Genomic DNA, 26,191 nt, shown 5'->3' with positions numbered 1-26,191 from the left:
TGGAACTAGTTGCACTAAATGCAGAGGCTGTACCTAATTTGACAAGAGAGGTGGAAGCTAAAAGATTGTTCTTCAGACGGGCAAATGCCCGACTGAGAACCTCTACCCCACTAGCTGTAAAGCCCAAGGTACTTGGTCCGGCAGAATCAGCAACCTGCTTTGTGGTGGAGGAAGACACTGGCTGAGTACTTTGTGAGATGTCACTACTGCTGTTGGTGGCAAGATTCCCACTTGCCGTATGACCCTTGTGTTGCCTTTTGTCCTTTCTCATAGCAGCTGACTTCAGATGAGGGTACAATACCCAACATTTCTCCTTTGTGTGTTTCTCACCACCACAATGGGTACACTTGAGGGTCTTCTTGTCTGAAAATCTGTTTCCCTTAGTGGAGACTAAAGCTGAATGTTTTCCAGATAGTTCTGTTGCTTGTGTCTGGGAATCAACTTGCATCCTCTTTCTCCTTACTTCTTCATTCCTCACAAGATAGTAAACATGATGAATTTCAGGTAATTCGTCTTTCCCTAGAATCTGTGACCTTACACCTTCATATATAGGGTCTAAGCCTGCCAAGAACTTGAAGGCTCTGCCCTCCTCAATTTGCTTGTCATGCCTCTCCTTATCCTTTGCATTTTCTCAATCCAATATCAAGTGATGGTCAAGCTCTTCCCAGAGGCCTTCCAGTGTTGCAAAGTATGTTGCCACAGACATGTCTCCTTGCCTTAGGGCTGCAATGTCTTGGTTCAGCCTGTAGATTCTGGCATTGTTCTTCTTTTGGCAATATGTCTTAGATACTTTCTCCCAGATTTTTGCGGCTGTAGGGAAGTGATGAACAGTTCTGGCCACCCGAGGAGTCATGGAGGCCAGCAACCAAGACATGACTGTGGCATTTTCCTTGCACCACACAGTGTATTCAGGGCTGCTGATTTCTGGTTCTTTTTTGTCTCCATCCAAATAGCCTGTGAGGTCACGAGAGGTAATGAACAGTCTTGCTGAGACTGACCATTCCCTAAAGTTATACTCATCCAATAGCACACTTGTAATCTGCAAGCTATGCAGATTAGGGTTCTCCAGGTTTGAGGACCTTGTTACAAATCTGTTATCTCTAGAAGAAACTTCACCAGAAAGTGATGACATCCTAACTTCGGTCAAAGAGTTTGTTCACAGTGCTGTAGGTGGTTCTGGTTAGGGCTGGCCGAAGTGGTCACAGGGTTCACAGTGTTGGTAGCACACCGGATAGGTTTCACTTAAGACTAAACCAGTTCGGGTACAGTAGCAAATGAAGGTCTGTAACTGAACCAGTTCACAGAGCAGAAGTAGTGCTGATACCAGAAGAAGGGCTGATAACCGACCTGGAAATGATCTGTAACTGAAGTTGCCACAGTTTTGTAAAGGTCTTGCTGATGTACCGAAGCTGCAACTGTAGAGGAGGCTATGCCTTTACCACTGTTCTGCACAAATCTAGCAGGAGCACCAAAGTTGTAACTGTAGAGGAAGCCCTCCCCCTTTCGGCTAGTGCTAGGACTGCTGGAATCAATCCTCAACTAGGCCTGTCTTGTACAGACCTCTCTTAGTAGCCAAATAGCTACTACTTGCTAAAAAAAAACTAGTAGGACATCTATTTCTGGGTCTTACTTCCCTTGAGTCCTACAACCAAGAGAAACCCTAGGTTCGAACTTGCTGAGTTCCCTTACACTCCTAGGTCTTCACTGCAGTAACCCAGAAAGAAAGGAGAAGATGAAGGAAGGCAGCAAAAGAAGATAGTGCACCGGTTGAAACCAGGAAGGAGCTAATGCTCTGATACCATGTAAACTGAGAAGCTGAACTCGAAGTAGTAAAGAAGAGGATGAACTTCTTAGATGCAAAGAATGTCGAACTGTGTTAGTAGTCGACCGGGCCTTTATTTAAATATAAGTGAAGTACAAAGTACAATAAAATTACTGGTATACCCCTGATTAGTAATGGGACAACCAGAATACTTAAAACATAAACAGGACTAGGCCCATTAGCAAAGGCCCAGTTACAAGATAAAATTAACATAAGAATGGGCTAATAGGAGACCCTATCAGCCGAACACACTCTAGCATTCTAACAGAAGGAATCCAGAAAGCTAGGGAGATGAATATCAACAAATTCATAATTGAGGGGGATTCGGAGGTGGTGGTAGGATGGCTGAATAAAGACAACAGTGGTTTATGGCATTACAGTAATGTGAGGAGGAAATTTAGATGGCTGGTTCGAGGAATGGAAGTTAAAATCATTTGGGTAAAAAGATCAGCTAATTCTTTTGCTGATGGGTTAGCTAAACAAGGGGTGGAGAGGGAGTCAATGTTTTGGGCACAGCTGTAATCTTATTCTTCTTTCCGTTTCTCTTTCTCTTTTTTCTCTTTTTTTTTCCCTTTCTTGGGGCTCAAACTGTATTTGGAAGATAAGAAAGTTTGTCTCCCTAATTGTAATTTTTATTGAAATTACATAATGAATTGTGTTATTGATCAAAAAAGAAAAAAACCCTAACCCAACCCGAAGTCAGTCTAAGGTTGGGTTGGGCCCATCCCTTAAAACCTTGTAGAATTTCTCGATTTTAGATCTTAACTCAACTTTCACTACATATATTAATCCTATGTTTCATTATTATTTGTTTGTTGATGCTTTTTTTTTTGTTCTTTTGGTACAAATTTCAGAAAAAAACAAGTGTTAGAAATGACTATAGTTTATTATGAGTTATGACTTATGATAGATCTTTTATGGGTGGCAAACAACAGAGAGGAGATGAAGAATAAAATTTTCAAAAAACATAAAATAATGTTATTAAGGTTTTAGTCTTTTTGATTAGGATGAAGTGAAGTGCTTATCTTAAAAGAAATACACGATACTATGTGGTGGGGAATATACAAATATCATGCATCTAAACAAATCAATGCATGCTATATATTACATATAACATATGTTTATATATATGACATATACTATAGAGTCGGGTTCAGGTTGGGTCGTGTTGCCTAAGGGGTCAACCCTAACCCAACCCGAAGTAAAGTCGGGTTCATGAATTTCATCCCTAACCCTAACCCGAGCATCAACCCGACCCAACCCAACCCAACCCAACCCAACTTTTTGGGTTGGGTTAGGGTTGAGTTCGGGCCATCCCGGCCCAAGTTGCAGCCTTACCAGTAATGGGCCTGGGATAAGGAGTATTTCCAACATATGCCTAGGTGCATTGGGGATGATTCAAGGTGATGTTAGCAGCAGTTTTCTTTAAAATAAAAATGGCATTAAATCATCAATGATCTAGAAGATATCAAATCTTATTTATTGATAACTATTCCAATCCACTCACACTCTACAATTTAGTTGGCAGAATTTGTTTGTAAATGAACTTGCTTTCTTGAAGACCTTGCTATCCTCGCTGCATAAACAAGGTGAGAAAACCTGCATGATAACTATGTTTAAATCTCAACTTGATGGCAAACTCCAAAAAGAAAGGAGCCTAATCTGTAAGGTTGGGGTCAAATTTTCAGTCCCTGCCAATAAGAGCCACAGTCTTGTAAGACATTATCTCAGGGACCATCCATATGATTCTGTTGAAGGCCTGATTTAATGATAATAAGGCTGTTATTCAGTGCTGTGATGTAGGAGAGAAAAAGAGAGGAAGAAAGAAAGAGCCAAAAAGCATGCTGGCGGCGCCAGCTTTTTTTATGTATACTAGGGCGACAACAACTAAAAAACAAAAGAGGAGAATTACAATAGCATCCCTGCGGTACTATACTTAGATAAATAACAGCTTTTAACACTCCCCTCAAGTTGGGACATAGATGTCAATCATGCCCAACTTGTCACATAAATCATGATTTCGCGAGTGGTGTAGCCCTTTTGTAAAGATGTCTGCAAGTAGATCTTTAGAGCTAACATAAGGAGTACACACTTCCCCTGTGACAACCTTTTCTCTAATAAAGTGTTTGTCAACTTCGATGTGTTTAGTTCTATCATGTAGCACTGGATTGGCATCAATGTTTATGGCTGTTTTGTTATCACAGAATAGTGTCATAGGTCTGTCCACTAGAAAACCCAACTCACTCAACAAATTTTTTAGCCACATAATTTCAGTCACTCCATGAGTCATTGCCCGATATTCAGCTTCAGCACTAGATCTAGCTACCGCATTATGCTTTTTGCTTCTCCAGGTAACTAGATTTCCTCCTATAAAGGTATAGTAGCCACTAGTTGACTTTCTGTCATTTAGGGATCTTGCTTAATTTGCATCAGTGTACACTTCAACTTTCAAATGCCCATACTTTTGAAACAACAAGCTTGCACCTGAGAACTTCTTAAGATATATAAGAACTCTTTCTACTGTTTCAAGATGAGTGGTCTTAGGCGCATGCATGAACTTGCTAAGAACATCCATTGCATAAGTAATGTCGGGACGAATCATAGAAAGATATAACAATCTTCTTGTAAGTCTCTGAAATTGTTTTACATCATTGATAGGTTCACCTTGGCAGTCACCTAATTTATGGTTAGGATGTTATGGACGCATTCCTCGGGAAGAAGTATCATCGCTGCCGGCAGCAGCAGGAACCTGACCCACCGCTGGCAGCAGTAGTGATTCAATGATTCTCACCCTACTCAGTTCGGCAACAACAGTCTCATCCAGATTAGATTAGATCATCTTGTTCTCATCTTATTGTTCTTATCTTATTCTATTGCTCTTATCTTATTTTATCTTATTAGTGGATTATCAGATTAGGATTAACTTATCTTATCCTCCAGAATTGGAAGTCTCCCTATTCAACAAGGAGACTCCCTAAGATTAGGACTCTTGTAATCTCCTATTTAAGGAGACACCTTTATTGAATGAAGATATTGAATATTCAGTTAAAGAAGTGAGTTAGGAGAGTTGGTGATCTCTTGAACAAATCACCAAGGCGCCAAGATAGGTTCATCAAGAGCAGGAAGGAACAAGGGAAAACAGGAGGTTTTCCCCGTGGACCGACCCGTGATGAGATCCTATTCTCGGACCCTCAACAACTTGGTATCAGAGCAAGGCGTCATGGGAGATCTGGAGCAGCTGCCATCCAGGGTCCACGACCTCGAGCACCAACTCGTGGAGACCAGTTCCGTAGTACGTGAGATCAAAGACGAAGTACGGGAGCTGCGGCGTCTGATGGAGATATTCCTCTCTAGCAAGGAAAGGAACACTGAAGGGGGGACAACCACTAGCGGCCGCTGACCAGATCTGCCGGAGTCTTCCGGCGAACAGCAGGTCGTTAGCCAAGGAGCCGCACTCATCCCCAAGTACAACATGTTAGAATTTCCGTCGTTCAACGGCAATGGAGACCCCTTAGGCTAGCTGTATCGGTGCGAGCAGTTTTTTTGGAATCAACGGACAGACGACCGGGATAAGGTAAGTCTAGTCGCCTTTCACTTAACAGAGGAAGCACAACTTTGGTTCTATTGGTTAGAGAAAGAAGAACCTGGGCTCGGTTGGCCCCAGTTTAAGTTCTATTGCCTTCTTAGGTTCGGACCCCCATTGACTAACAACCCCCTAGGCGAGCTGATTAAACTTAAACAGACCGGAACGGTGGCAGAGTACCAGCGCCAATTCCAAACCCTCCTCGCAAGTGCATCCTCAGTGCGATCAAACCAGCAGGTGGACATGTTCACGACAGGGTTAGCAGAACCCCTACGGGTGGATGTTGAAATGCAGAATCCCCCAAATTTGTTTACAACCATGAACTTAGCCCGCGCGTTCGAGCGCAAGCTGTAGCTCAGCCGCGGGATCTACAATGTGGGTCGCCCACCGAACTCATGGACACCCCCAAAATCAGCAATAGCGACCCCCTCCTCTGCAACCAGCAGGGAACTGAGATCTCACACAACCACCACCTCTAGATCGATGACAAGTGCAGGTGGGTCGCTCCACCCATTAAGCATTTGACCAGGGCAGAAATGGTAGAACGCCGAGCGAGAGGCCAATGTTTCAACTGTGATGACCTCTACTCGGTAGGACATAGGTGCAAGAGGCTTTTTTGCGTCCTAGTCGATGAGCAAGAGGAGGAGGATGACGAAGAACCCGTCGTGTTCGAGCCATAGATCTCTCTCCATGCGATCACCGGTATTAAAACCTCTCAGACCATGCAGTTACAGGCACGGATAGCAGGTCAACCAGTGTGCATTCTCGTCGATTCAGGGAGCACACACAACTTCATAAGTGAACATGCCGCCCTCCAGTTAAAACTACCAATGGAACACCGGCCACAACTACAGGTAGCCGTCGCAAACAGTGAAAGAGTCCACAGTCCGGGAATTTGTTAGAACATCCCGATACAGGTCAATTATGAACTATTTTTTGCTGGTTTATTTGTGCTCTCCTTGGATGGGTTCGATTTTGTTTTTGGGGTCAAATGGTTAATTACCCTAGGCCCGATTTTATGGGACTTCAGCGCACTCACAATGACATTCCACTTAAATGGGAAGCAAGTTTCGTGGCACGGTTGTAGGGTTAAAGAAAAGACACCACAGGTCCATGCACTTCAGACAGAACCGACGGCCATGGAAAGACTCCTCGCCGAGTTTTCAGATATATTCCAGGAACCCAAAGGACTGCCTCCTCCCCGAGCATGCGACCATCGAATTCCTTTGGTGGTGGGTTCGGAACCAGTAGTTGTTCGACCTTATCGCTACCCTCACCTACAGAAGGACGAGATAGAAAAGCAATGTACAGAGATGCTACAACAAGGGATCATACGCAAGAGTCACTCCCCTTTCTCTTCGCCGGTTCTGTTGGTGGCGAATCAGGATGGAACTTGGAGGTTTTGTGTTGACTACAGAGAGCTCAACGACCGGACATCAAGGATAAGTTCCCTATTCCCGTCATGGACGAACTACTGGACGAGCTGCATGCTGCTCAGTACTTCTCTAAGTTGGACCTCAGGTCCAGGTATTTCTAGGTCCGCATGGCTCCCGGAGACGTGAAGAAGACTGCCTTTCGGACCCACCACGGCCACTTCGAATTTTTAGTCATGCCATTCTGTCTCTCCAACGCCCGTCCACATTCCAGTCATTGATGAATGAGGTATTTCAGCCCCATCTGCGCAAATTTGTTTGGTTTCTTTGGTGACATCCTCGTTTATAGCAAATCATGGGTAGAGCATGTGCACCATCTGCGGACCGTTTTCGAGCTGCTGTGCCAACACAAACTCTTCCTCAAGCGGTCCAAGTGCTCCTTCGGGGAGCGACAGGTTCTTTATCTCGGCCACGTCATACACGGGCAAGGTGTGACGATCGACAGTTCCAAAATTCAGGCTATCAAGGAATGGCCCAAGCCTTAATCAGCCAAGGCCTTACGCGGGTTCCTCGGATTAACGGGTTACTACCGCAAATTTGTTCAGAATTATGGACTGTTGGCTGCCCCATTAACCAACCTGTTAAAGAGAAATTCCTTCCGGTGGGACAACACAGCCGATGTAGCTTTCCTAGCACTGAGAGACGCCCTGTCTTCCACCCCAGTCCTGCAATTACCAAATTTCGCTCTCGAATTTACAGTCGAGTGCGATGCCTCTGGAATGGGTATCGAGGCCGTGTTACAGCAGCAAGGGCACCTGATTGCTTTCTTCAACCGCAGACTGGTCGATCGGCATCTGAAGCTTCCAGCCTATGACCGCGAGCTAATTGGCCTAGCCAGAGCTGTCCAACACTGGCGGCCGTATTTGTGGGGGTGGTCGTTCGTCGTCAAAACTGATCATTACAGCCTCAAATACCTGTTGGAGCAACGTTTCACCACTTCCCCTCAGCAGCATTGGGTTAGCAAGCTGCTCGGGGTTCGATTTCCGGGTGGAATACAAGGCGGGAACCTCTAATCTCGTGGCTGATTCCTTGTCTAGGCGAGATGAAGACGCGATGGCTCTGTGTGGAATTTCCCAACCCCGGATCTCTCTGTTAGACGACATTAAGAAGGCAACACCACAGTCTCCGGAATGGTCGCTCCTGGTCCAAAAGATTCAGTCCGGCGCTGCCGACTCCAATTGGTCACTTCAGGACGGGTTGGTACTATATAAAGGCCGGGTACATCTTCTGCTGGACTCCCCATTGATTTCCACCATCATCACCAACATCCATAACTCCACCCATTAAGGCGTTTAGAAAACGCTACACCACGTCTGGGCTGATTTTCATTGGCGAGGTATGAAGGCTTCTATTCGGGATTTTGTCCAAAATCGCTCCACGTGCCAACAACATAAATGGGAAAACCTACACCCGACAGGCCTCCTTCAGCCCCTTTCGATCCCGACATAGATCTGGGCCGACATCTCCATGGACTTCATTGAGGGACTTCCCAAGGTAGGTGGCAAATCGGTCCTCTTCGTGGTAGTAGATCTCTTTTCTAAATATGCCCACTTCATTCCGCTATCACATCCGTACAGTGCCACTTTAGTTGCCCTCGCCTTCTTTACACATGTTTTTCGCTTACATGGGTTACCAGAATCCATCGTCAGCGATAGGGACCTGGTTTTCACTAGTGCCTTCTGGAAGGTGTTATTTCGGCTGCACGGCACCACCCTGGCCTTCTCCTCAGCCTATCATCCACAGACCAACGGTCAGACAGAGGTGGTCAACCGCACGATTGAGATGTATCTCCGTTGCTTCGTAGGGGATCAACCACGACGGTGGGTGGATTGGCTTCCTTAGGCTGAGTATTGTTACAACACGGCCTACCATTCTTCCCTCGGCATGACTCCCTTTTGCGCCGTTTATGGCTGGGATCCTCCTCTCGCTGTCCTATGAGCCCGACTCTACTCGTTTGGAAGAAATTGATCACTCCTTACAAGAACGTGACGCCCTCCTAGCCGACATCCACCTTCGCTTACAGCAAGTCCAGCTCCGCATGAAGCTCAACTATGAAAAGTACCACAGGGAACTGTCGTTTGAACCAGGACAATTTGTTTGGCTAAAACTCCAGCCCTACCGGCAACGCTCATTGTGCCATCGGGCTGCCCCAAAACTGGCCCCTAAGTTCTATGGGCCCTTTAAGGTCCTACGGCGGATTGGTAGTGTGGCCTACCAGCTGGAATTGCCGGATTCATGATGTTTTCCACATCTCCTTGCTGAAACCATTTACGGGTGTTCCTCCGAACCAAGTTCCCTCCCTGCCACCCTTGAAAGATGGCAAACTTGTTCCCCAACTTAAGGCTCTCACACCCGCTCTCGTTTCAATCGAGGAATTCTTGAAGTCTTGGTGGAATGGAGTGGCTTACCATCGGCTGAAGCCTCCTGGATCCCATTGGCAAAGTTCCAAGCCACGTATCCGGAGTTCGAGCTTGAGGACAAGCTCTTAGTCCAGGAGGGGATTAATGTTATGGACGCATTCCTCGGGAAGAAGTATCATCGCTGCCGACAGCAGTAGGAACCTGACCCACCGCCGGCAACAACAGTGATTCAATGATTCTCACCCTACCCAGTTCGGCAACAACAGTCTCGTCCAGATTAGATTAGATCATCTTGTTCTTATCTTATTGTTCTTATCTTATTCTATTGCTCTTATCTTATCTTGTCTTATTAGTGGATTATCAGATTAGGATTAACTTATCTTATCCTCAACAAGATAGAACTGGAAGTCCCTATTCAGCAAGGAGACTCCCTAAGATTAGGACTCTTGTAATCTCCTATTTAAGGAGACACCTTTATTGAATGAAGATATCGAATATTCAGTTAAAGAAGTGAGTTAGGAGAGTTGGTGATCTCTTAAACAAATCACCAAGGCGCCAAGATAGGTTCATCAAGAGCAGGAAGGAACAAGGGAAAACAGGAGGTTTTCCCGTGGACCGACCCGTGACGAGATCCTATTCTCGGGCCCTCAACATAGGATCAATAGGGGAATCAACTGGCTTCACTCTCATTTTTCCTGTATCCTGGAGTAGATCTAGGACATACTTTCTTTGGGAAATGAATATACCCTTTTGTGAGCGGGCAACTTTAATTCCAAGGAAGTACCTTAGAGGACCTAGATCTTTTACTTCAAACTGTGTAGCAAGAAAAGTCAACTTTTGAATTTCATCCTTCCAATCGTCAATGATAATTATATCATCAACATATACTATCAGTGCTGCAATTTTTCCTTCCCCTCTTTTCACAAACGTGTGATCAGATTGACACTGCTTGTATCCCTTTTGCTGAACCGTTGCATGGAACTTGCTGAACCAGGCTCTTGGTGATTGTTTCAGCCCATATAATGATTTCTTCAACCTGCACACTTTTTGTTCATTACCTTGAGCCTGAAAACCAGGGGGTTGTACCATGTAAACTTCTTCTTCAAGGTCACCATTTAGGAAGGCATTCTTGATTTTGAGCTGATGCAGATTGTAGTCAAGATTAGCAGCAAGGGCGAAAAGGATTCTAATGGAGTTCATCTTGGCAACAGGTGCAAATGTTTCTACATAATCAACTCCATGCACTTGTGTAAACCCCTTTGCCACTAAACGAGCTTTATACCGCTCTGCCGTGCCATCAGCCCTATGTTTGATTGTGAAAACCCATTTACATCCAATTGGGTCCTTCCTTTGGGAAGATCTACTAGTTCCCATGTGCCATTTTTATGTAGAGCATTAATTTATTCCTTCATAGCATCTGTCCATTCAGGCACTGAAAGAACTTTTGCCACATTCTTAGGGATGGGAACACTATCAATGGAAGTGAGAAAGGCCTGAAAAGAGGGTGAAATGTTTTCATAGGAAACAAAGTGGGAAATGGGGTGTTTAGTGGTGCAAGATCTAACACCTTTTTGGTGAGCAATAGGAAGGTCAAGGTCATTAGCAACAGAAGTATCAATAGCAATAGGGTCAGAAACATTGATAGGAACCAAGATACCTGAGTGGGTGTGATTCGCCCCTGGAGAGTTTGATGGCATTGGAGGTACAACTTCTAGGTTCTCCATAGCTCTTGAACATGGTTGGCCTTTGTGACGACAAAAGAAGACACGAAAAGGAGGAGGACCAGGAAGAGGAGGGAGCTTAACCAGTTTCTCCTCATTCCTACACTCCCCCTGAGGAGAAACAGGGAAAAAAGGCTCACCCTCAAAGAAAGAGACGTCCATGGAAACATAAAACTTCTGAGAAATAGGATCAAAGCAACTGTATCCCTTCTGAGTGAAAGAATACCCCAGGAAGATGCAAGGAATAGCACGAGGGTCTAATTTTCCACGAGTGGGTGACAGATTTTGAACAAAACAATGGCAACCAAGCACATGAGGAGGAATGGAAAGAAGGGGAGCCTTAGGAAAAAGAAGCTGGTGTGGGGCTTTGCACTCTAACCAACGAGAGGACATACGGTTGATGAGATAGGTAGCACAAAGGATAGTCTCAAGCCAAAAACGTTTTGGGACATTCATATGAATTAGTAAACCTCGGGCCACTTCAAGGAGGTGTCGTTCTTTCTTTTAGCAACACCATTTTGTTGTGGTGTTCGAGCGCAAGAGCTACGGTGAAGTGAATCACTTGAAGCAAAAAATTCTGTGAGATCACTATGAAAATATTCTTTGGCATTATTTGATTGAAAGGTTTGGATTTCAGTTTGAAATTGGGTGAAGATCATCTGTTGAAAATTTTGGATAATTTTTGGTACTTCATACCTGGTTCGCATGGGATATACCCATATATATTTAGAATAATAATTGATAATGGTAATAAAATACTTGTAGCCACTCTCAGATGGTAAAGTAACAGGGCCCCAAACATCAGAATGAACAATGTGGAAATGAAATTTAGATTTATTATTCTTTGAAGGAAAATGAGTTCTACACTGCTTACTTAGTTGACAAGTTTGACAAGAAAGTTCTGAAATTGACACAGACTTAAACAACTCTAGAAACACCACTTTTAAAGACTCAAAAGATAAATGACCAAGACGACAATGCCATAAATAAACCTGACTCTTACAAGACTAACTCTTAGACTCTGTGACTTGAAGACCACCTTATTCTCCAGCATGTAAAGCCTATCCACCATACATCCTCTACTAGTCGTCTTCCCCGAGGCTAGATCTTGGATCGCACAGTAAGAAGGGAAAAAGGTCACTGAGTAGTTTAAGGAATTAGTAATATTACTAACAGAGAACAAATTAATGGGAAATTTCAAGACATGTAAAATATCAGACAGGGTAAGGCCAAAAGGAAGAGAAATGGTTCCTTGACCAGCTATGGTAGTGTATGATCCATCAACTAGTCTCACCTTGTCTCTTCCAGAAAGGAGGTGATAGGTTTGAAAGTAAGAGGATGTACCAGTCATGTGTTTAGACGCTCCAGAATCAATGATTCAAGGAGTGTCAGGGGTATGGGATGCTACATGGAAAGTTGTGGTAGAGTTACCTGATGTGGACGCAAATGAAGTTGAGGGAGGAGCATCCATCTGACGAATTGCTCTACCATAGAGCTCTAAATGGTCACAGAAGGAATTAATAATATCCTCCATTGGGTCAGATCCAGAGGTGTGAGTTGGAGTCACAGTAGTAATGGGGGGCTGATTCTCCTGAGAAGCCATGTTTGCCATAGTGTTCTTTCTTGTACTTTGCTGTCCTGACTTTTTATTCAGATCTAAACTTTACTTCTTACTCAAATCTTGAGCCCATTTCGGCTTCCCATGAAGATCCTAGCATGTATCTTGGGTGTGTTGGGGTTTCTAGCAATGAGTACACCACAGTTTGTCTTTGTCATCTGCCCTTTTTTGAGAGTCCCCCCTCTTAAGAGGTATTTCCACCACTTGTGATCACACTCCCTTTTGCTACCAACCCAACTGTATCCTCACCAGAACTATTCATCAAATTCCTTCTACTTTCTTCTGATTGTACAAAAGCATAAACTTCCTGGACAGAGGGAAGATCCTTATTACCTAGGATCTGAACTCCGATAGATTCATATGTAGGATTCAAGCCATGTAGGAAAGCTAACACTCTCTACTGAGAAACAAGTTTCTTGTGTAATTTTGCATCTTCATCACACTTCCAGTCCACACTCTAATAATGATCTAGCTCATTCCAGACAGAGGTCAAGTCTGAGTAGTACACAGAAAGGCACCTCTCCCCTTGTTTACAAGTGGTCGATTCTGCCTGTAATTGATAAATCTTGCATAGTGACACAGCTCAGAATATGTTGATTTTGCTTGTTCCCAGATTTCATTTTTCGTTTCAGCCCACATAAAGTTCCTTCTTATTTGAGGTTGCATAGACACCAAAAGCCAGGACATGACCATGCTGTTTTCCTGGTTCCATCTGTCATATTCAACACTCCCAGAATTGGGTTCTTTAATTCTCCCATTTATATAACCTATCTTTCCCCTTGCAGTAATGTACAACTTGATCCCTCTTGACCATTCTAAATAATTTAAACCGTTGAGAGGAACAACAGCCATGGGAAAGGATAGGTCCGCACCCCCATTCATTCCATTCTGCATTGAGGAAACACCGGGCGTAGCAGAATCTTCACCGCTCATGGTTACAGATTCAAAAAACTCTTAAAGTGGGAGCAAAACCTTAAAAAAAAGGCTAACACCAAGGGAGAAAGGAAGCCCCTTTTTTTATTTTTCTTCAGAAACGCAACCCCTTTTGATAACACCAGGTGCTGTTACCCCCGTTTTTTGATGAACACAGGTGCCGTTACAGCACTAACAGGCCATTTTTTGATAAACACAGGTGCTGTTACAGGGCGGACGGGTCATTTCTTGACCTACCCATCAAACATAGATGCTGTTATAGCAAGTACATGTCATTCTGACCTTCAGGTTCAGCATCAAAGCTGCTATCGCAGCACATAAAAGGTCTTCACCGACCTAAAGATTTTTACAGGGGTCAGTCAACCCCACAAAAAAGGAAAGACAGAGGTGCTGGTCACCTCACATCCAACCAGCAAACCTAGTACAGGTTCTGCCCTGGCGCACGACCAGAAAAAAGAGGGAAGGACAGAGATTACTTCAGGCGTGAGGAGACTTGATCTTCAATCACTCAAACTGTAGATGATGGTGGCAGATCTGGAAGTCTGGTGTGGTCTCTTCTTTTCAGATCTGATGGTCCTGCTCTGATACCATGTTATCAGTGCTGTGATGCAGGAGAGAAGAAGAGAGGAAGAAAGAAGAGAGAGAGAAGAAAGATTTGAGAGCCAAAAGCATGCTGGTGGCGCCAGTTTTTTTGTATATATTACTAGGGTGACAGCAACTAAAAAATAAGAGAATTACATCAATACCCCTGCGGTACTATACTTAGATAAATAACAGCTTTTAACAAAGGCGATTGCCCAATGTTGGTCCCAGCTATCTGGAGTCTTGGGAGGACTGGACTAGATACAGACCTGACATTTGGCATTTTTTTTTGCACAAAGTGGTCACTTTCAGGCTTGAACCTGCATTCTCACACTTGTCAGCCTGAGATTTTAGACTAGAATCCTAATCCAGAACACAGATGTTACTACAATTGCTTTTTATTACCATATTACTGTAATTGCTTTCTGCTCATACTTGTCTTTTACCAACAATGTTTATAATAAGTTTGATATGGTTGTTATAAGAGTTTGTTCTTTACACTATTACCACATTGTCTAAGTTATTTATGTCATTATTTTTCCAGGATGAAAAAGATGTGATTAGGAGTCTGGACCTCTTATACAGGAGGATTGAGGTACACATTTGTTTGGCCATACCTGTTTCCCTGTCTTAAAAAGTTTTCCAATTTGAACCAGTTGATTGCAATGATGGATTCTAGTGTTCTAGTGTGCCTGCAAGCATTAAGCAACCTTTGGATGATGCAATCAATGCACTTTGTGCTATTTTCTAGTTTGTTATCTGGGTTCGTTTTGCCTTTCGAGAAAGGATACTCTTCTAATTTGTGCCATCTGCAAAACAACCTGATCCCCAAAATTTGTAGCATATTTTAATTTATTCTATCTAGTTTTGTGCATGTTAAATATGGGCCTCTAGTCTTTTCATGCTGATTGTGATATGCTTTCTGCATTTAATGTATATTTTGGTATTTGAGATCATCCATGCCTTATCCCACCTATATGGGGTCAGCTACATGAATCCCTTATATTTTTAAATAGTTTGCAGTTTTGATTTAGTTGGTATATCATTCATTAGCTTTCCAGTTATTTGTTAGACAGAGATTTTGAAATGGGAGGCTACTCCTGCAATGAGACTACTCAATGATCTTCTGAATCTGCATGATGGATTTGATGATGAAAGATGGCTTAAGGAGTGCAGAAAGCGCATGGTTGATACCTTTCCACAAGAGGATCCATTTAGTATCCTAGTCCCAGCAGGATTTGACATCAATATGGTATGTGGCAGATATGCATCTTTTGTAATTGTATAACATGATGCAACTTGGCTAGTTGGCCCTGTGTTCGGTATATTGGATATATTCAGTATATCAGTTTACCGAAAAATGTATGTTGGTTTACAACATTTTAAAGACTTAGCCTGTTCATATTAATTCTTTTATTTAACTATCTGATAATGGCAGTTATTTGCTCATTCTTGAATATATTTAATATGATATGTTGGCATCATTTATACGTTGCACACATGCATTGTTTGTAATTGCTTCACATCAATATGGTATGTTGCATCAAGTTAATTTTCATGGAATCATATAGAACACCACCTACCTTGCCTCACATTTTTTAGGTGAAGGATGCTGGAGTTCTTTATCGCCTCCACTGTGGCATGGTTTGTGGGTTTTCTATAAAGTGCCAGAGTGTTCCTTAAAGTTGGTAAATGCTAGCTGTCCTGACATTCCTTTGTTCCATATTCCACTCATTTGGTGCCTTCCAATATTTTTTTTTGATAAATGGTACTTTCAATATGCTGTTCATCCACTTCTTGTTTATATTCTTTTGTCTTTAAGGCTGTCTGCACTGCCAATACTTTTCATTTGCCAAGCAGGATTTAACATTCAAAATCTAAGGTTCCATGTATGCAATAGCTTATGATTGGTACATGCTTTGTACTCATGTTCAACACAGTTACTAAGAAAGAACATACTAGCTGCCAGAACAAAAGTTTGTGATTAATAGAAAATTAATCTTTTCTTTTTGAAAGAATAGAAGATTAATCTTACTCTTTTTTCTTGGTCTGTAATCGATTATTTTGCTCATCATCAGTAAGAAAAATTTTATGAATGGCATTATTTGTGGGCACCGGTTCAGTATGTATTAGGTTGTTACATGATATAATTCATTTTCCAAACCATGCATGCTACTTATTTTCTCATTTATTTTTCCTTTTGTCAGCACCAAGGCAAATTGCGACCGCCATTAGAGGCTGATGATGTGCTACTGAGAGTAGATTTTGTCAGAGAAGTTGATGCATTGCTACAAGAGGTTCGGTCTGAACAAACTGAAGCAGAGGCTGCAGAAGGGTTTGATCCTGAATCTGTTGCAAGTAGATTGAAGCAACAGGAGAGGCAAAGGACTATACGCCAAGTAGAAGCCTTACTGGATCTTGCAATAACATTGAAATGGTAGCAGGGATATGATCCAGTGATTGCAAGAAAACCTTGATCATTGTTTCCCTTTCCCCAAGGTCATGAAGAAGAATTGAATGGGTTCACCAATGTCAGGATATTTCTCTGAACCTAGGCAAATCCTAACTTCACTGACCTGGTAATAGTCTTGATAGGGGCTAAATTAGTTTAGCTTGGGGGTCAGGGAGAGAAGTGGCACACCCAGCTCGTCTGTCTTGGGTTTGGCTTTTGCATGGATTGTTGGAGAAAGATCTACTTGCAGGGAAGAAAAGAACCGGAGCATAGCGCTTGCCATTTGGAAATTCTGTTCAGTTGGAAGTCCTGTTATAGGTTACTCAGTACAAAGGGTCCTAAGCCTCCTGGCCTCCTAGTGCAGTTAATTGCACTGTATACTGCATCCATGGTGTTTGAAAGTTCATTTTCTGTTCTTAATTTTTTGTATACTTGTTAATGTGTGGACTTTCTTGGGGAATCTATAGATACATCTGTAGATTATTCTACGATTTCAAGAACAGATGTACTCAGCAGCTTTGTCTAATGTAGGCAGAGGAATGCTTGTTTCCATCTTTATTTTCTGCACTTGTTGCCATCGCTAAAGTGCTGGAATCAAAACCTGCTAGTGCTGGATGTCCGTGGGAAAATGCCAAGGTTTAGCACATGCAAGATGATCCTGAGCATGTATGGTTAATGTTTCAATTTTTATACAATTAAATTAGCTTCTCTGGGCTCCCAATTCTTAAGCCAGTTTTTATACATACAATGCAACCACAGGTTAATACTTAGTAGACCATCTCTCGCAGGGTACCTCAGGCACACACTGACGCACATTACCCCCCTGGCTGCTTGTCCACATGAAACAAGTGTGCATTACGCTTTTGATCAAACATGCTCAACTCAGAGTCTGATGTTAAGTTATGACTCTTGTGCACTCAAGTTTTAACATTTATGTACTTAACTGATATTTTCAATCGCTACTATATTTTATGTGCCTCAATCTCTGTTCTCTACCAAATTTCTTTCTGATAACACACCGTCTACCGTGGCTCTGCCATTTTTTTTCCCACGAGTTCAACATGACCAACCAAATAAGACCATCTTCATTACATACAGAAAGCAATGTCTCCAATTTAATTCAGTTCTTGTATCTACAATCTCTTCGAGCGCCAGAAATCTATATTACATATTACATCACAGCCAAACACATCATCACCACATAGGCCTAAAAGAACTCACGATCAGGAAAGATAAGCGAGGCCACAAGTGTCCAGACGTACAGTGCTGCAGTGACCCACTCAGTACAGATCCTGACCCAGACTGACGTCCAACCAACATCAATCAAGTCTGAGCTACCTGATGTTGAGCTGGTCCACCCTGTAAGAAGCATGGCTGAATACATGCTAGCAAGAGCAAAAATCAGATGAAAAAATGTGTAGTTGTAGCTAACTGGCTGGGCTTCGGTTTCCTTCTTTTCCTTTTCTTTTCCTGCCTCTAATTCATCAGATTCAAGAAGAGGCTGTTTCCCACCTGAAACCAGCATGTTAACCACCATTTTAAGCACTCTATCAAAAAAAAAAAATAAAAGAAAAGAAAAAAAAAACGCCATTTTAAGCAACTCCAATATTATATTGGTCTTTGGGAAAAAATGAAACTCAGGCTCAGGATGGCAGAATGCTGTAAGTGGTATTATGCAACAAGTACCTGACTTGGGGGAGGATGGTGGGGAAAGGAAGGTTGTAGATGATCCAGCTCGGACAGCAGAGTACAGGACAGAGAGAACTGTTGTAAGCATGCCAAGAATGAGGGTGCCTGTGGACACTGCTTTGGAATTCTTATGAAGACCATTGCATATGTAATCTCGAGGCTCACTTGAGAGACCAGTGTAGCACAAGTATGCACAATACACAGAAATCACTGATGCAGGCAAGAGGCTGCCATTCACCTGTTTATAAATGGTTCTTGGATTCATCATGTATTTCTCTTTTTTTTTTTATCTAAATATAATATCCCATTTAATGACAAAAATGGTTTCCTTACCTTTGGATGTAGTGCAATAACTGCAAAAGAAAAAGCAAGAATAATTGTCATGACAAGGAAAAAAACATTGAGGCTGCAGTCATGGCCTGAGGGGTTGAACCAAATGAATAGAATTCCTGAGAAAGTAAATGCTGCAAGGTAGCAGCCGATTGATACTGCAAGTAAAGCAATGTACCTGTGGTACCCATTGATAAGATTAGAATTAAATGAAAATTCAAACCAATAAAAAATAATAACAGAGAGAAAAGAAATTAGCAAGTTTCTATCAACCACTTCTGTTCATCCTTCACAACCCATGCATCATTCCATGAATGTGTGAAGTCTAGTAATATAATAACTTGAACCAATAAAAACAACCCGGATCCAAATTTTGATAGTGTTTCTGCAAATAGAGTAAAGAAGCAAATATCAGATTATGGAAAAAAATGATAATTACCAAATTGCAACAGGAGAAATGGCACCAAAGTGACGATACATGGCACATGCAATGCAAAGTGGGACGAGGACCAGCCTCTTGGTTGGTACAACCAAGAGGATATCTTGGTAAAAAAATGAGTTAATGGGGCAATTTTTGACCAATAAAATTTTCTTGGTAAAAACTACAAACACCAATTAAACATCACACAAGGTGCCATATGTATGGCAGGCCCGGGTGAATTTGTTTCCTGTACTGACATCTGATCGGGTTTGGGTCAGGAGATACCTTAAGTGAAAAAAGAATGGTATACACCTTAAAGAGGAGGAAAAGACCATTATAACTTTATTCCACAAACTCAATTCCAGTTACTAAAGCATAGAGGGAGAAAGCTGACCATAGATTGTGATGATGGCATTTGGAACAAAAAACATGAGGATGATGAGTAAAACCCACACAACAATCTTCAAGATCCATCCACCATGGTGCCATGAATCACGCTTGTCATTCTGGTCTTTGACACCAATCATGACGAGGGCAAATACCACAAAAAATAAGAAATTTCCCAAACTGACACGAAGAACTGCATTTGTTTGGAACCACTCCTTTGAGGGAGTGTGAGCATAAGTATTTATCCCTGCAAACATTAAACAAGTTGGCATACCATCAATAATCCCTCCAGCATCACATAAAAATATTGAGGAAGTCTTAATAGGGAATTTGTTTAATGGATAGACACAAAACATTCTATTTAAAAAGCAACTCATATAGTAACCACCACAAGTGCCTGGTCAAACACATCTTGATTTTCTCCTTCCCCCTCTTCTGTCCATGAATATTCTTTTAGAGAAAAAATACTGAAAATGTTTACTCAAATAAGGATTTATAAAAGGATTAGGGCTTAGGACATCTTTAGTACAGAACAAATGATAAGAGCAATATTTGCCTTTTGACACCCAACTTATTAAATATTAATTTCAGCCAACTAGACTCTGAACATAAATAGGGCACAACTGTGAGCCTTCATTTCATAAGCTACTAATCCTGCAATCAGCTCAGACCGCCTCAGACAAAGGGTTTGGAAAAGGAAGGGCCATGTCAACCAAAAGCCATGTGGACCCTTTTGAAGGTGAAGGCAGAAAAACACCATCTGAACATCTACTGACATTTAAGGCAATAAACATAGTCACCTCAGATTTTCTGTCTGATTGGTTATCCTCTTCCACCTTCATGAAGCTCCTTGTTTGAAGTAACTCACTTACCCTCATTCCAAGTGAACTAGGAAATGTAGCAAACTGTTCTGTTTGAATGCTAAAGCCTGTCCTTAAGCTTCCCAATCAAAAGACTTCCTGTCACATATGAGGGGGAACCACTGAAAGATTGGCCACACGTCTCCCATATTAAGGATAAGAACACCAAGTGAAATGTAAAATGTGGATCTGTTTAGGACACCTTTCAAAGGAAATGGTATTGTTTGTTCGCCTTTTTTTTGGAGATGTAAATTGTGGATCTGTTTAAGCCACCTTTCAAGTGAAATGGTATTATTTGTTGCGCCTTCTTCCCCATGGTTCTAACTTCCAACTCAACTGTAAAGACAGCTTATTGATGCTAAAGCTGACCAATCCACAAAGGAAAACCTGAAGTTCCTTGTGATAAGATTAAAAGGGAATGCAGGTCCCCGCCCTTACTCCCATAGAGACAAGTTACAAGGTCACTATCCTCAAAAATTCTTACAAGAAAATATCTATTATTAATTTCCGCATGTTGTTTCCAATAAAAGAAACTAATGTGTAACATGTCACACAGGTCCCAGCAGTCTGGTATAATCTCTGCCTTAGAAAGTAGTGGATCGAAAGTAATTGCCTCAACCAAAGGAGGCCAAGATAAATACTCACTGTTCAACCCTTTCAATATCAATAGAAGAAAAAGCATTCATTAAACAGAACCCACCAACACGAAACTAAGTCACCCAATGTTGAAGGCTGGCCAAAGTCAACTGCTAGAAAATGGGTCTATATTGCACTTCAAGGCATTTCTAGTACCTGATTGTGCATCTCACAAGTCACAATTAACTAGATAATGAGCCAAGTCAACAATTCCTTGGAGCAACATTCTAGCATGAAAAGTCTCCATCCTCTGCAGTATGGGTGAAAAAACATCCAAGTTCCAATAAAACCTCTAATTGTTATGCAGTCTTTACACCATCTTCATGGCATAAATGGTGGATACACACCATCATGAGAGGGCCCATATAAGTCTGTTGGTGAAAAAAAGGGCACATAAAATTGGTTTTGATAAGATTACATTCATACCAAGGCTTTTTAAGGTGGTGCAATTTCTCAATCAGGTCAGAAAGGTCTCTGCAACATCAGCAGGTAATTGACTCGATATGTCCTTGGTAAAACAGCCCATGTTTGGTCAATAAACCATGAGTTCCTCCATCTCCAAGCAAGGGCAAACTTCATCACTCTAATCAAAAGCAGGAGATGTACATATGTGACCAAGCTGCTTCAGATGTGAATAAGTCTCTGAACAATTATGAATTCTTCTTCCAAGAGTCTTAGCATATTTGGTCCAAAATAATAGTGTGCATTAAAGAAATATCCCTTGCACCAATAACCAAAGTTGACATATGATGCCACACTTTCCATTGAGACATGCCAAATATTTCATGTTTGATTAATATTTGGATCTAAAGCAATTTCCAGACAAGACTTATTGGTCATCTCATCATTCAACCATAGAAAATGCTTATACATTTTCTGGGTTCCTCAGGAACATAGCAAAATTCATTGATCTATCATTAAAAAATGGACACCCAATGGGTGAAGGATACCCTGAACTGGTTGATACCAACAGGCAGTCAGACACAAAAGTTTGCCTTCTGATAGTGGGTTAGCATATGCTGGTTATAGTGTACCTATTCTTGAATTTTTTTTCAAGAATAGGGGTTTTTCTACTATTCTACCACTTTTATTAATAAAATCTTTTTGACTTCCATAACTGATAAAAAAAAGTTTGTTTTCATATGGCTTCTTATCTCTGAACTACTTGTGGCAGTATCACATGCAAAATGCAGCACAAATGAGAGATGGAATGGAGTTTGATTGACTCAAATTACAGCTGTAGGAAATACCTGCCTAAAGATTTCCACACAAATGGAGCTTGATAATGCCGGAACTGGTTCCAGGAGCCAAAAATTACAAGCCTGAAGTGTTGAGCATGAGAATCAAATCTAAAAATTCCCCAATTTAGGATAAACTCAACAACTTATTTTCACTACTTCACTGTGGCAAGGATGGAACTTAAGTATATACTACATACTTAACATTTTTTTCCCAACAGTTAACTTCACCTGAACTGACACAACCCATTCCTGTTTTGGATAAATAAATTGACTCCTCTACTTCCTCAGTCTCAATAACTGCATCCAATCTTGGTCTGAATTGATGAAAAGAACTCCGTTATGCAGCAAATATTCCCAAATCATAATATTGCTGAGAGTTCTTGGTTTTATCTCTTACACAACTATAATTTGGTTTCTTCTGGTGAGTTACTGCTCACCTCAGGGATCCCATTGAGGGAGACCCGACCTCCTAGAGTGAAAAGAGGAAGAGGGGAATGTAACGGAAGAAATGACCTAATTCTCATGCCGCTTCATTAATAAAAGTGCCATATAAATAGGCATTGTTACAAATCATGCAAAAGGGACGTGCTTCTAGAAGGGCTGTGGATGTGGCTTTCTGGTGTAAAGATATTTTATGGGGGGGGGGGGGCGTATTGCACCAGAGGTGCTACCAGGTGGTGTATGCTAAGGGCCCGTGAATAGGATCTCGTCACAGGTCGGTTAATGGGGAAAACTTCCTATTTTCCCTTGTTTCTCCCTTTTCTCGAGGAACCTATCTTTAGTAACTTAATGGTGATTTGTTAAAGAGATCACCAACTCTCCTCTGCTCTTTCTTGATTGGAAATATCGATAATTTTATTGAATATCATCTGCTCTTTTAAATAGGAAATTACAAGAGTCCTTTAGGAAAACTTCCTAACAAACATTTATCTCTAAATAGGAGATAATAATGCTACTAAATAGGAACACTGAATCTAGCTAAGAGATAAGATAGGAACACTGAATTTAACGCCCATTACTGCTGCTGTCTGCGGCTGTATTTCTTTCCAATAAAAGCATCCGCAATATTACTCACTCTTGGACTAAGAGCTTGTCCTCAAGCTTGAATTCAGGATAGGTGTCTTGGAACATAGTCAAAGGAATCCAGGTAGCTTCAGCCAATAGTAAGCTGTCCCATTCCACCAGAACTTCAACAACACCTTGGTTAATTCTGGAACGAACAATAGACTGAGGTTGGGGAATGATTTTGCCCTCCTTCAAAGGTGGTAAGGAGGGAACACTGATAGGAGGAACACCAATGGCTTGAGCAAGGAAATGTGGAAAACATCATGAATCCTACCGTGCTTTGGAAGTTCCAGTTTATATGCAACCTCACCAATTCGCTGCAAAACCTTGAAAGGCCCATAGAACTTAGGAGCTAATTTAGGAACAGCCCTGTGACTCAAAGAGCGTTGACAATAAGGCTGAAGTTTCAACCAAACAAACTGCCCAGGTTCAAACGACAATTCCCAATGATGCTGGTTATAGGCTTGCTTCATGCGGAGTTGTGCCTGTTGTAAATGAAGAGAAATTTCAGCCAAAAGAGCATCTCGCTCTTGTAAGGAATGATCAATCTCCTCCAAACGAGTAGAACCAGGTTCTTAGGACAACAAACGAGGAGGTTCACGGCCATAGACAACTCGGAAGGGTGTCATTCCTAAAGAAGAATGATAGGCAGTGTTATAACAATACTTGGCCCAAGGAAGCCAATCAACCCACCGTCTCGGTTGATCCCCAACAAAGCAACGGAGATACATTTCAATCGTTCGATTCACCACCTCAGTTTGACCATTTGATTGATGATGATAAGTGGAAGAAAAGGCTAAGGTGGTATCACTTAACCGAAACAATTCCCTCCAAAAGGTACTACAAAAAACCGGGTCCCTATCGCTGACAATAGATTCTGATAACCCGTGTAAGCAAAAAATGTGAGTGAAAAAGACATGGGCGACAGAAGTAGCGCTATACGAATGAGAAAGAGGGATGAAATGGGCGTACTTAGAGAAGCGATCCACCACTACATAAAGAACTAATTTTCCCCCAACCTTGGGCAGTCCCTCTATGAAATCCATGGAAATATCAGCCCATATCTATGTTGGGATCGAAGGGGGCTGAAGAAGACCAGCTGGATGCAGATTTTCCCATTTGTGTTGTTCACAAATAGAGCAGTTTTGTATAAAGTCCCTAATAGAGGCCTTCATACCTTGCCAATGGAAATCAACTTGGACGCGATACTGTGTTTTCTAAATGCCTTCATGGGTGGAGTTATGAATACTGGAGATGATGGAGAGAATCAAAGAGGAATCAGCCAGGAGATATATTCGACCCTTATACATCACAAGCCCATCTGTAAGGGCCCAATTGGAGTCTGCAGTTCCAGACTGAATTTTCTGAACAAGAGTTGTCCACTTTGTTGATTGTGGCATCTCTTTCTTGATGTCATCCAATAAGGTGACTCGAGGACGTGAAATCCCACAAAGGAGCATAGTGTCCTCTTCGCGCCTAGACAATGCATCTGCAATGCGATTTAAAGATCCCGCCTTGTAATCCACCCGGAAATCAAACCCAAGTAGCTTGCTAACCCAATGTTGTTGGGGAGAAGTAACAAGTCGCTGCTCCAACAAGTACTTGAGGCTATAGTGATCAATTTTGACAACAAATGATCTTCCCCACAAGTATGGTCTCCAGTGTTAGACTGCTCTAGCTAACCCAATCAATTCGCATTCATAGGCCGGCAATTTCAAATGACGACCAACTAGTTTACGGATGAAGAAAGAGTTGAAAAACAGTCCTAGAAGTATGGGACTGTGCTAGAAAACCAGAAAAAACTAACAAGAGAAGATTAGAGAAGAAGAGAGAGAGAGAGAACTGCGGCAAGGAGAGTTAGAGGATGAGGTGTTCGAACTTAACCTCCCTCTAACACTCTAATACTCTTTTATTAAGTTAATCTTTGATAAATTACAGGGAGGCCCTTGAGTGGGCAGGAAAATACAAAAAGAACACTACAGAGTATGGGCCCAGAATAAGGCCCATAACAGAGAGAAACATAACATAACATGAAGTGACAGTCTATGGGCCATTCGACCCATCTCCTTTACACAACCCCTCAAGCTGAGCATAGATGTTAATCATGCCCAGCTTGCCAATGTCATGATGAAGCCTTGCCTTGGAAATTCCCTTGGTGAGAAAGTCAGCCAATTGTCCTTCAAAGGAAAAGAATGGAAGGCACACTTCTCCGGAGGAGACTCTTTCTCGGATAAAATGTCTATCAACTTCAATATGTTTGGTTCTATCATGTTGTACCGGGTTGTGAGCAATGTTGATGGCAGCCTGATTATCACAATACAACATCATGGGTCTGTCATGATCAATCCCAAGTTCTTCCATTAATGACCTTAGCCACAACAATTCCGAGACCCCATGTGCCATGGCCCTATACTCTGCTTCTACAGAAGATTTGGCCACAACAGATTGTTTCTTACTCCTCCAAGAGACAACATTACCAGCCACCAGATTGCAATATCCTGAAGTAGATCTTCTATCATCAATATTTCCAACTCAATCAACATCAGTATAGGCTTCAAGTTTCAGATGACCATGCTTGGTAAATAGAATTCCTTTCCCTGGAGAGCCTTTCAGATAGCACAAAATCCGTTCTGTTGCTGCCATATGAGTATCTCTAGGAGCATGCATGAACTGACTAATGCAACTGACAGCATACGCAATATCTGGCCTAGTCATGCACAGGTACAGAAGCCTCCCAAGAAGTCTCTGAAAGACCCCTTTGTCTTCCAACAAAGTTCCATCTGAAGTTGAAAGTTTGTGACTCATATCAATGGGAGTTGTAGCTGGTCTTACACCCAGTTTTCCAGTTTCAAACAACAAATCAAGAACATATTTCCTTTGGGAAATAAGAATCCCATCTTTGGATCTGACAACTTCTATGCCAAGGAAGTATCTCAACTCCCCCAGATCCTTAATCTCGAATTCTGTACGGAGGAAAGACTTAAGGGCCAGAATGCCTGAGGCATCATCACCAGTCACTATAATGTCATCAACATACACAATGAGAAACACTGCTAGA

General features: G+C 42.0%; 2 protein-coding genes across 2 annotated transcripts in view; one reads left to right on the top strand and one right to left on the bottom strand.

Annotated features, from left to right (window-relative positions):
* The window catches only part of PAC (pale cress protein (PAC)), a 29,155-nt gene extending 12,101 nt beyond the window's left edge, over nucleotides 1-17,054 (top strand). The window contains exons 5-7 of the mRNA XM_088960898.1: nucleotides 14,597-14,647; nucleotides 15,125-15,304; nucleotides 16,260-17,054. Coding sequence (XP_088817024.1) covers nucleotides 14,597-14,647; nucleotides 15,125-15,304; nucleotides 16,260-16,493 — 465 coding nt within the window. The 3' untranslated portion in view covers nucleotides 16,494-17,054. The remainder of the gene's footprint in view (nucleotides 1-14,596; nucleotides 14,648-15,124; nucleotides 15,305-16,259) is intronic.
* A 512-nt stretch (nucleotides 17,055-17,566) lies between these two features.
* Nucleotides 17,567-26,191, bottom strand: part of LOC148879372 (Serinc-domain containing serine and sphingolipid biosynthesis protein) — a 28,222-nt gene continuing 19,597 nt past the window's right edge. The window contains exons 2-6 of the mRNA XM_088960897.1: nucleotides 19,339-19,578; nucleotides 18,797-18,908; nucleotides 18,527-18,701; nucleotides 18,191-18,431; nucleotides 17,567-18,016 (exon numbers count right to left, since the gene is read on the bottom strand). Coding sequence (XP_088817023.1) covers nucleotides 17,712-18,016; nucleotides 18,191-18,431; nucleotides 18,527-18,701; nucleotides 18,797-18,908; nucleotides 19,339-19,578 — 1,073 coding nt within the window. The 3' untranslated portion in view covers nucleotides 17,567-17,711. The remainder of the gene's footprint in view (nucleotides 18,017-18,190; nucleotides 18,432-18,526; nucleotides 18,702-18,796; nucleotides 18,909-19,338; nucleotides 19,579-26,191) is intronic.

The sequence above is a fragment of the Nelumbo lutea genome, chromosome 1 (genome assembly GCF_056320005.1).
Source record: "Nelumbo lutea isolate HS-2025 chromosome 1, American lotus-T2T, whole genome shotgun sequence".
NCBI classification, from domain to species: Eukaryota; Viridiplantae; Streptophyta; class Magnoliopsida; order Proteales; family Nelumbonaceae; genus Nelumbo; species Nelumbo lutea.
Note: the sequence above shows the minus strand (reverse complement) of the source record. Positions and strands in the feature narration are given on the sequence as shown.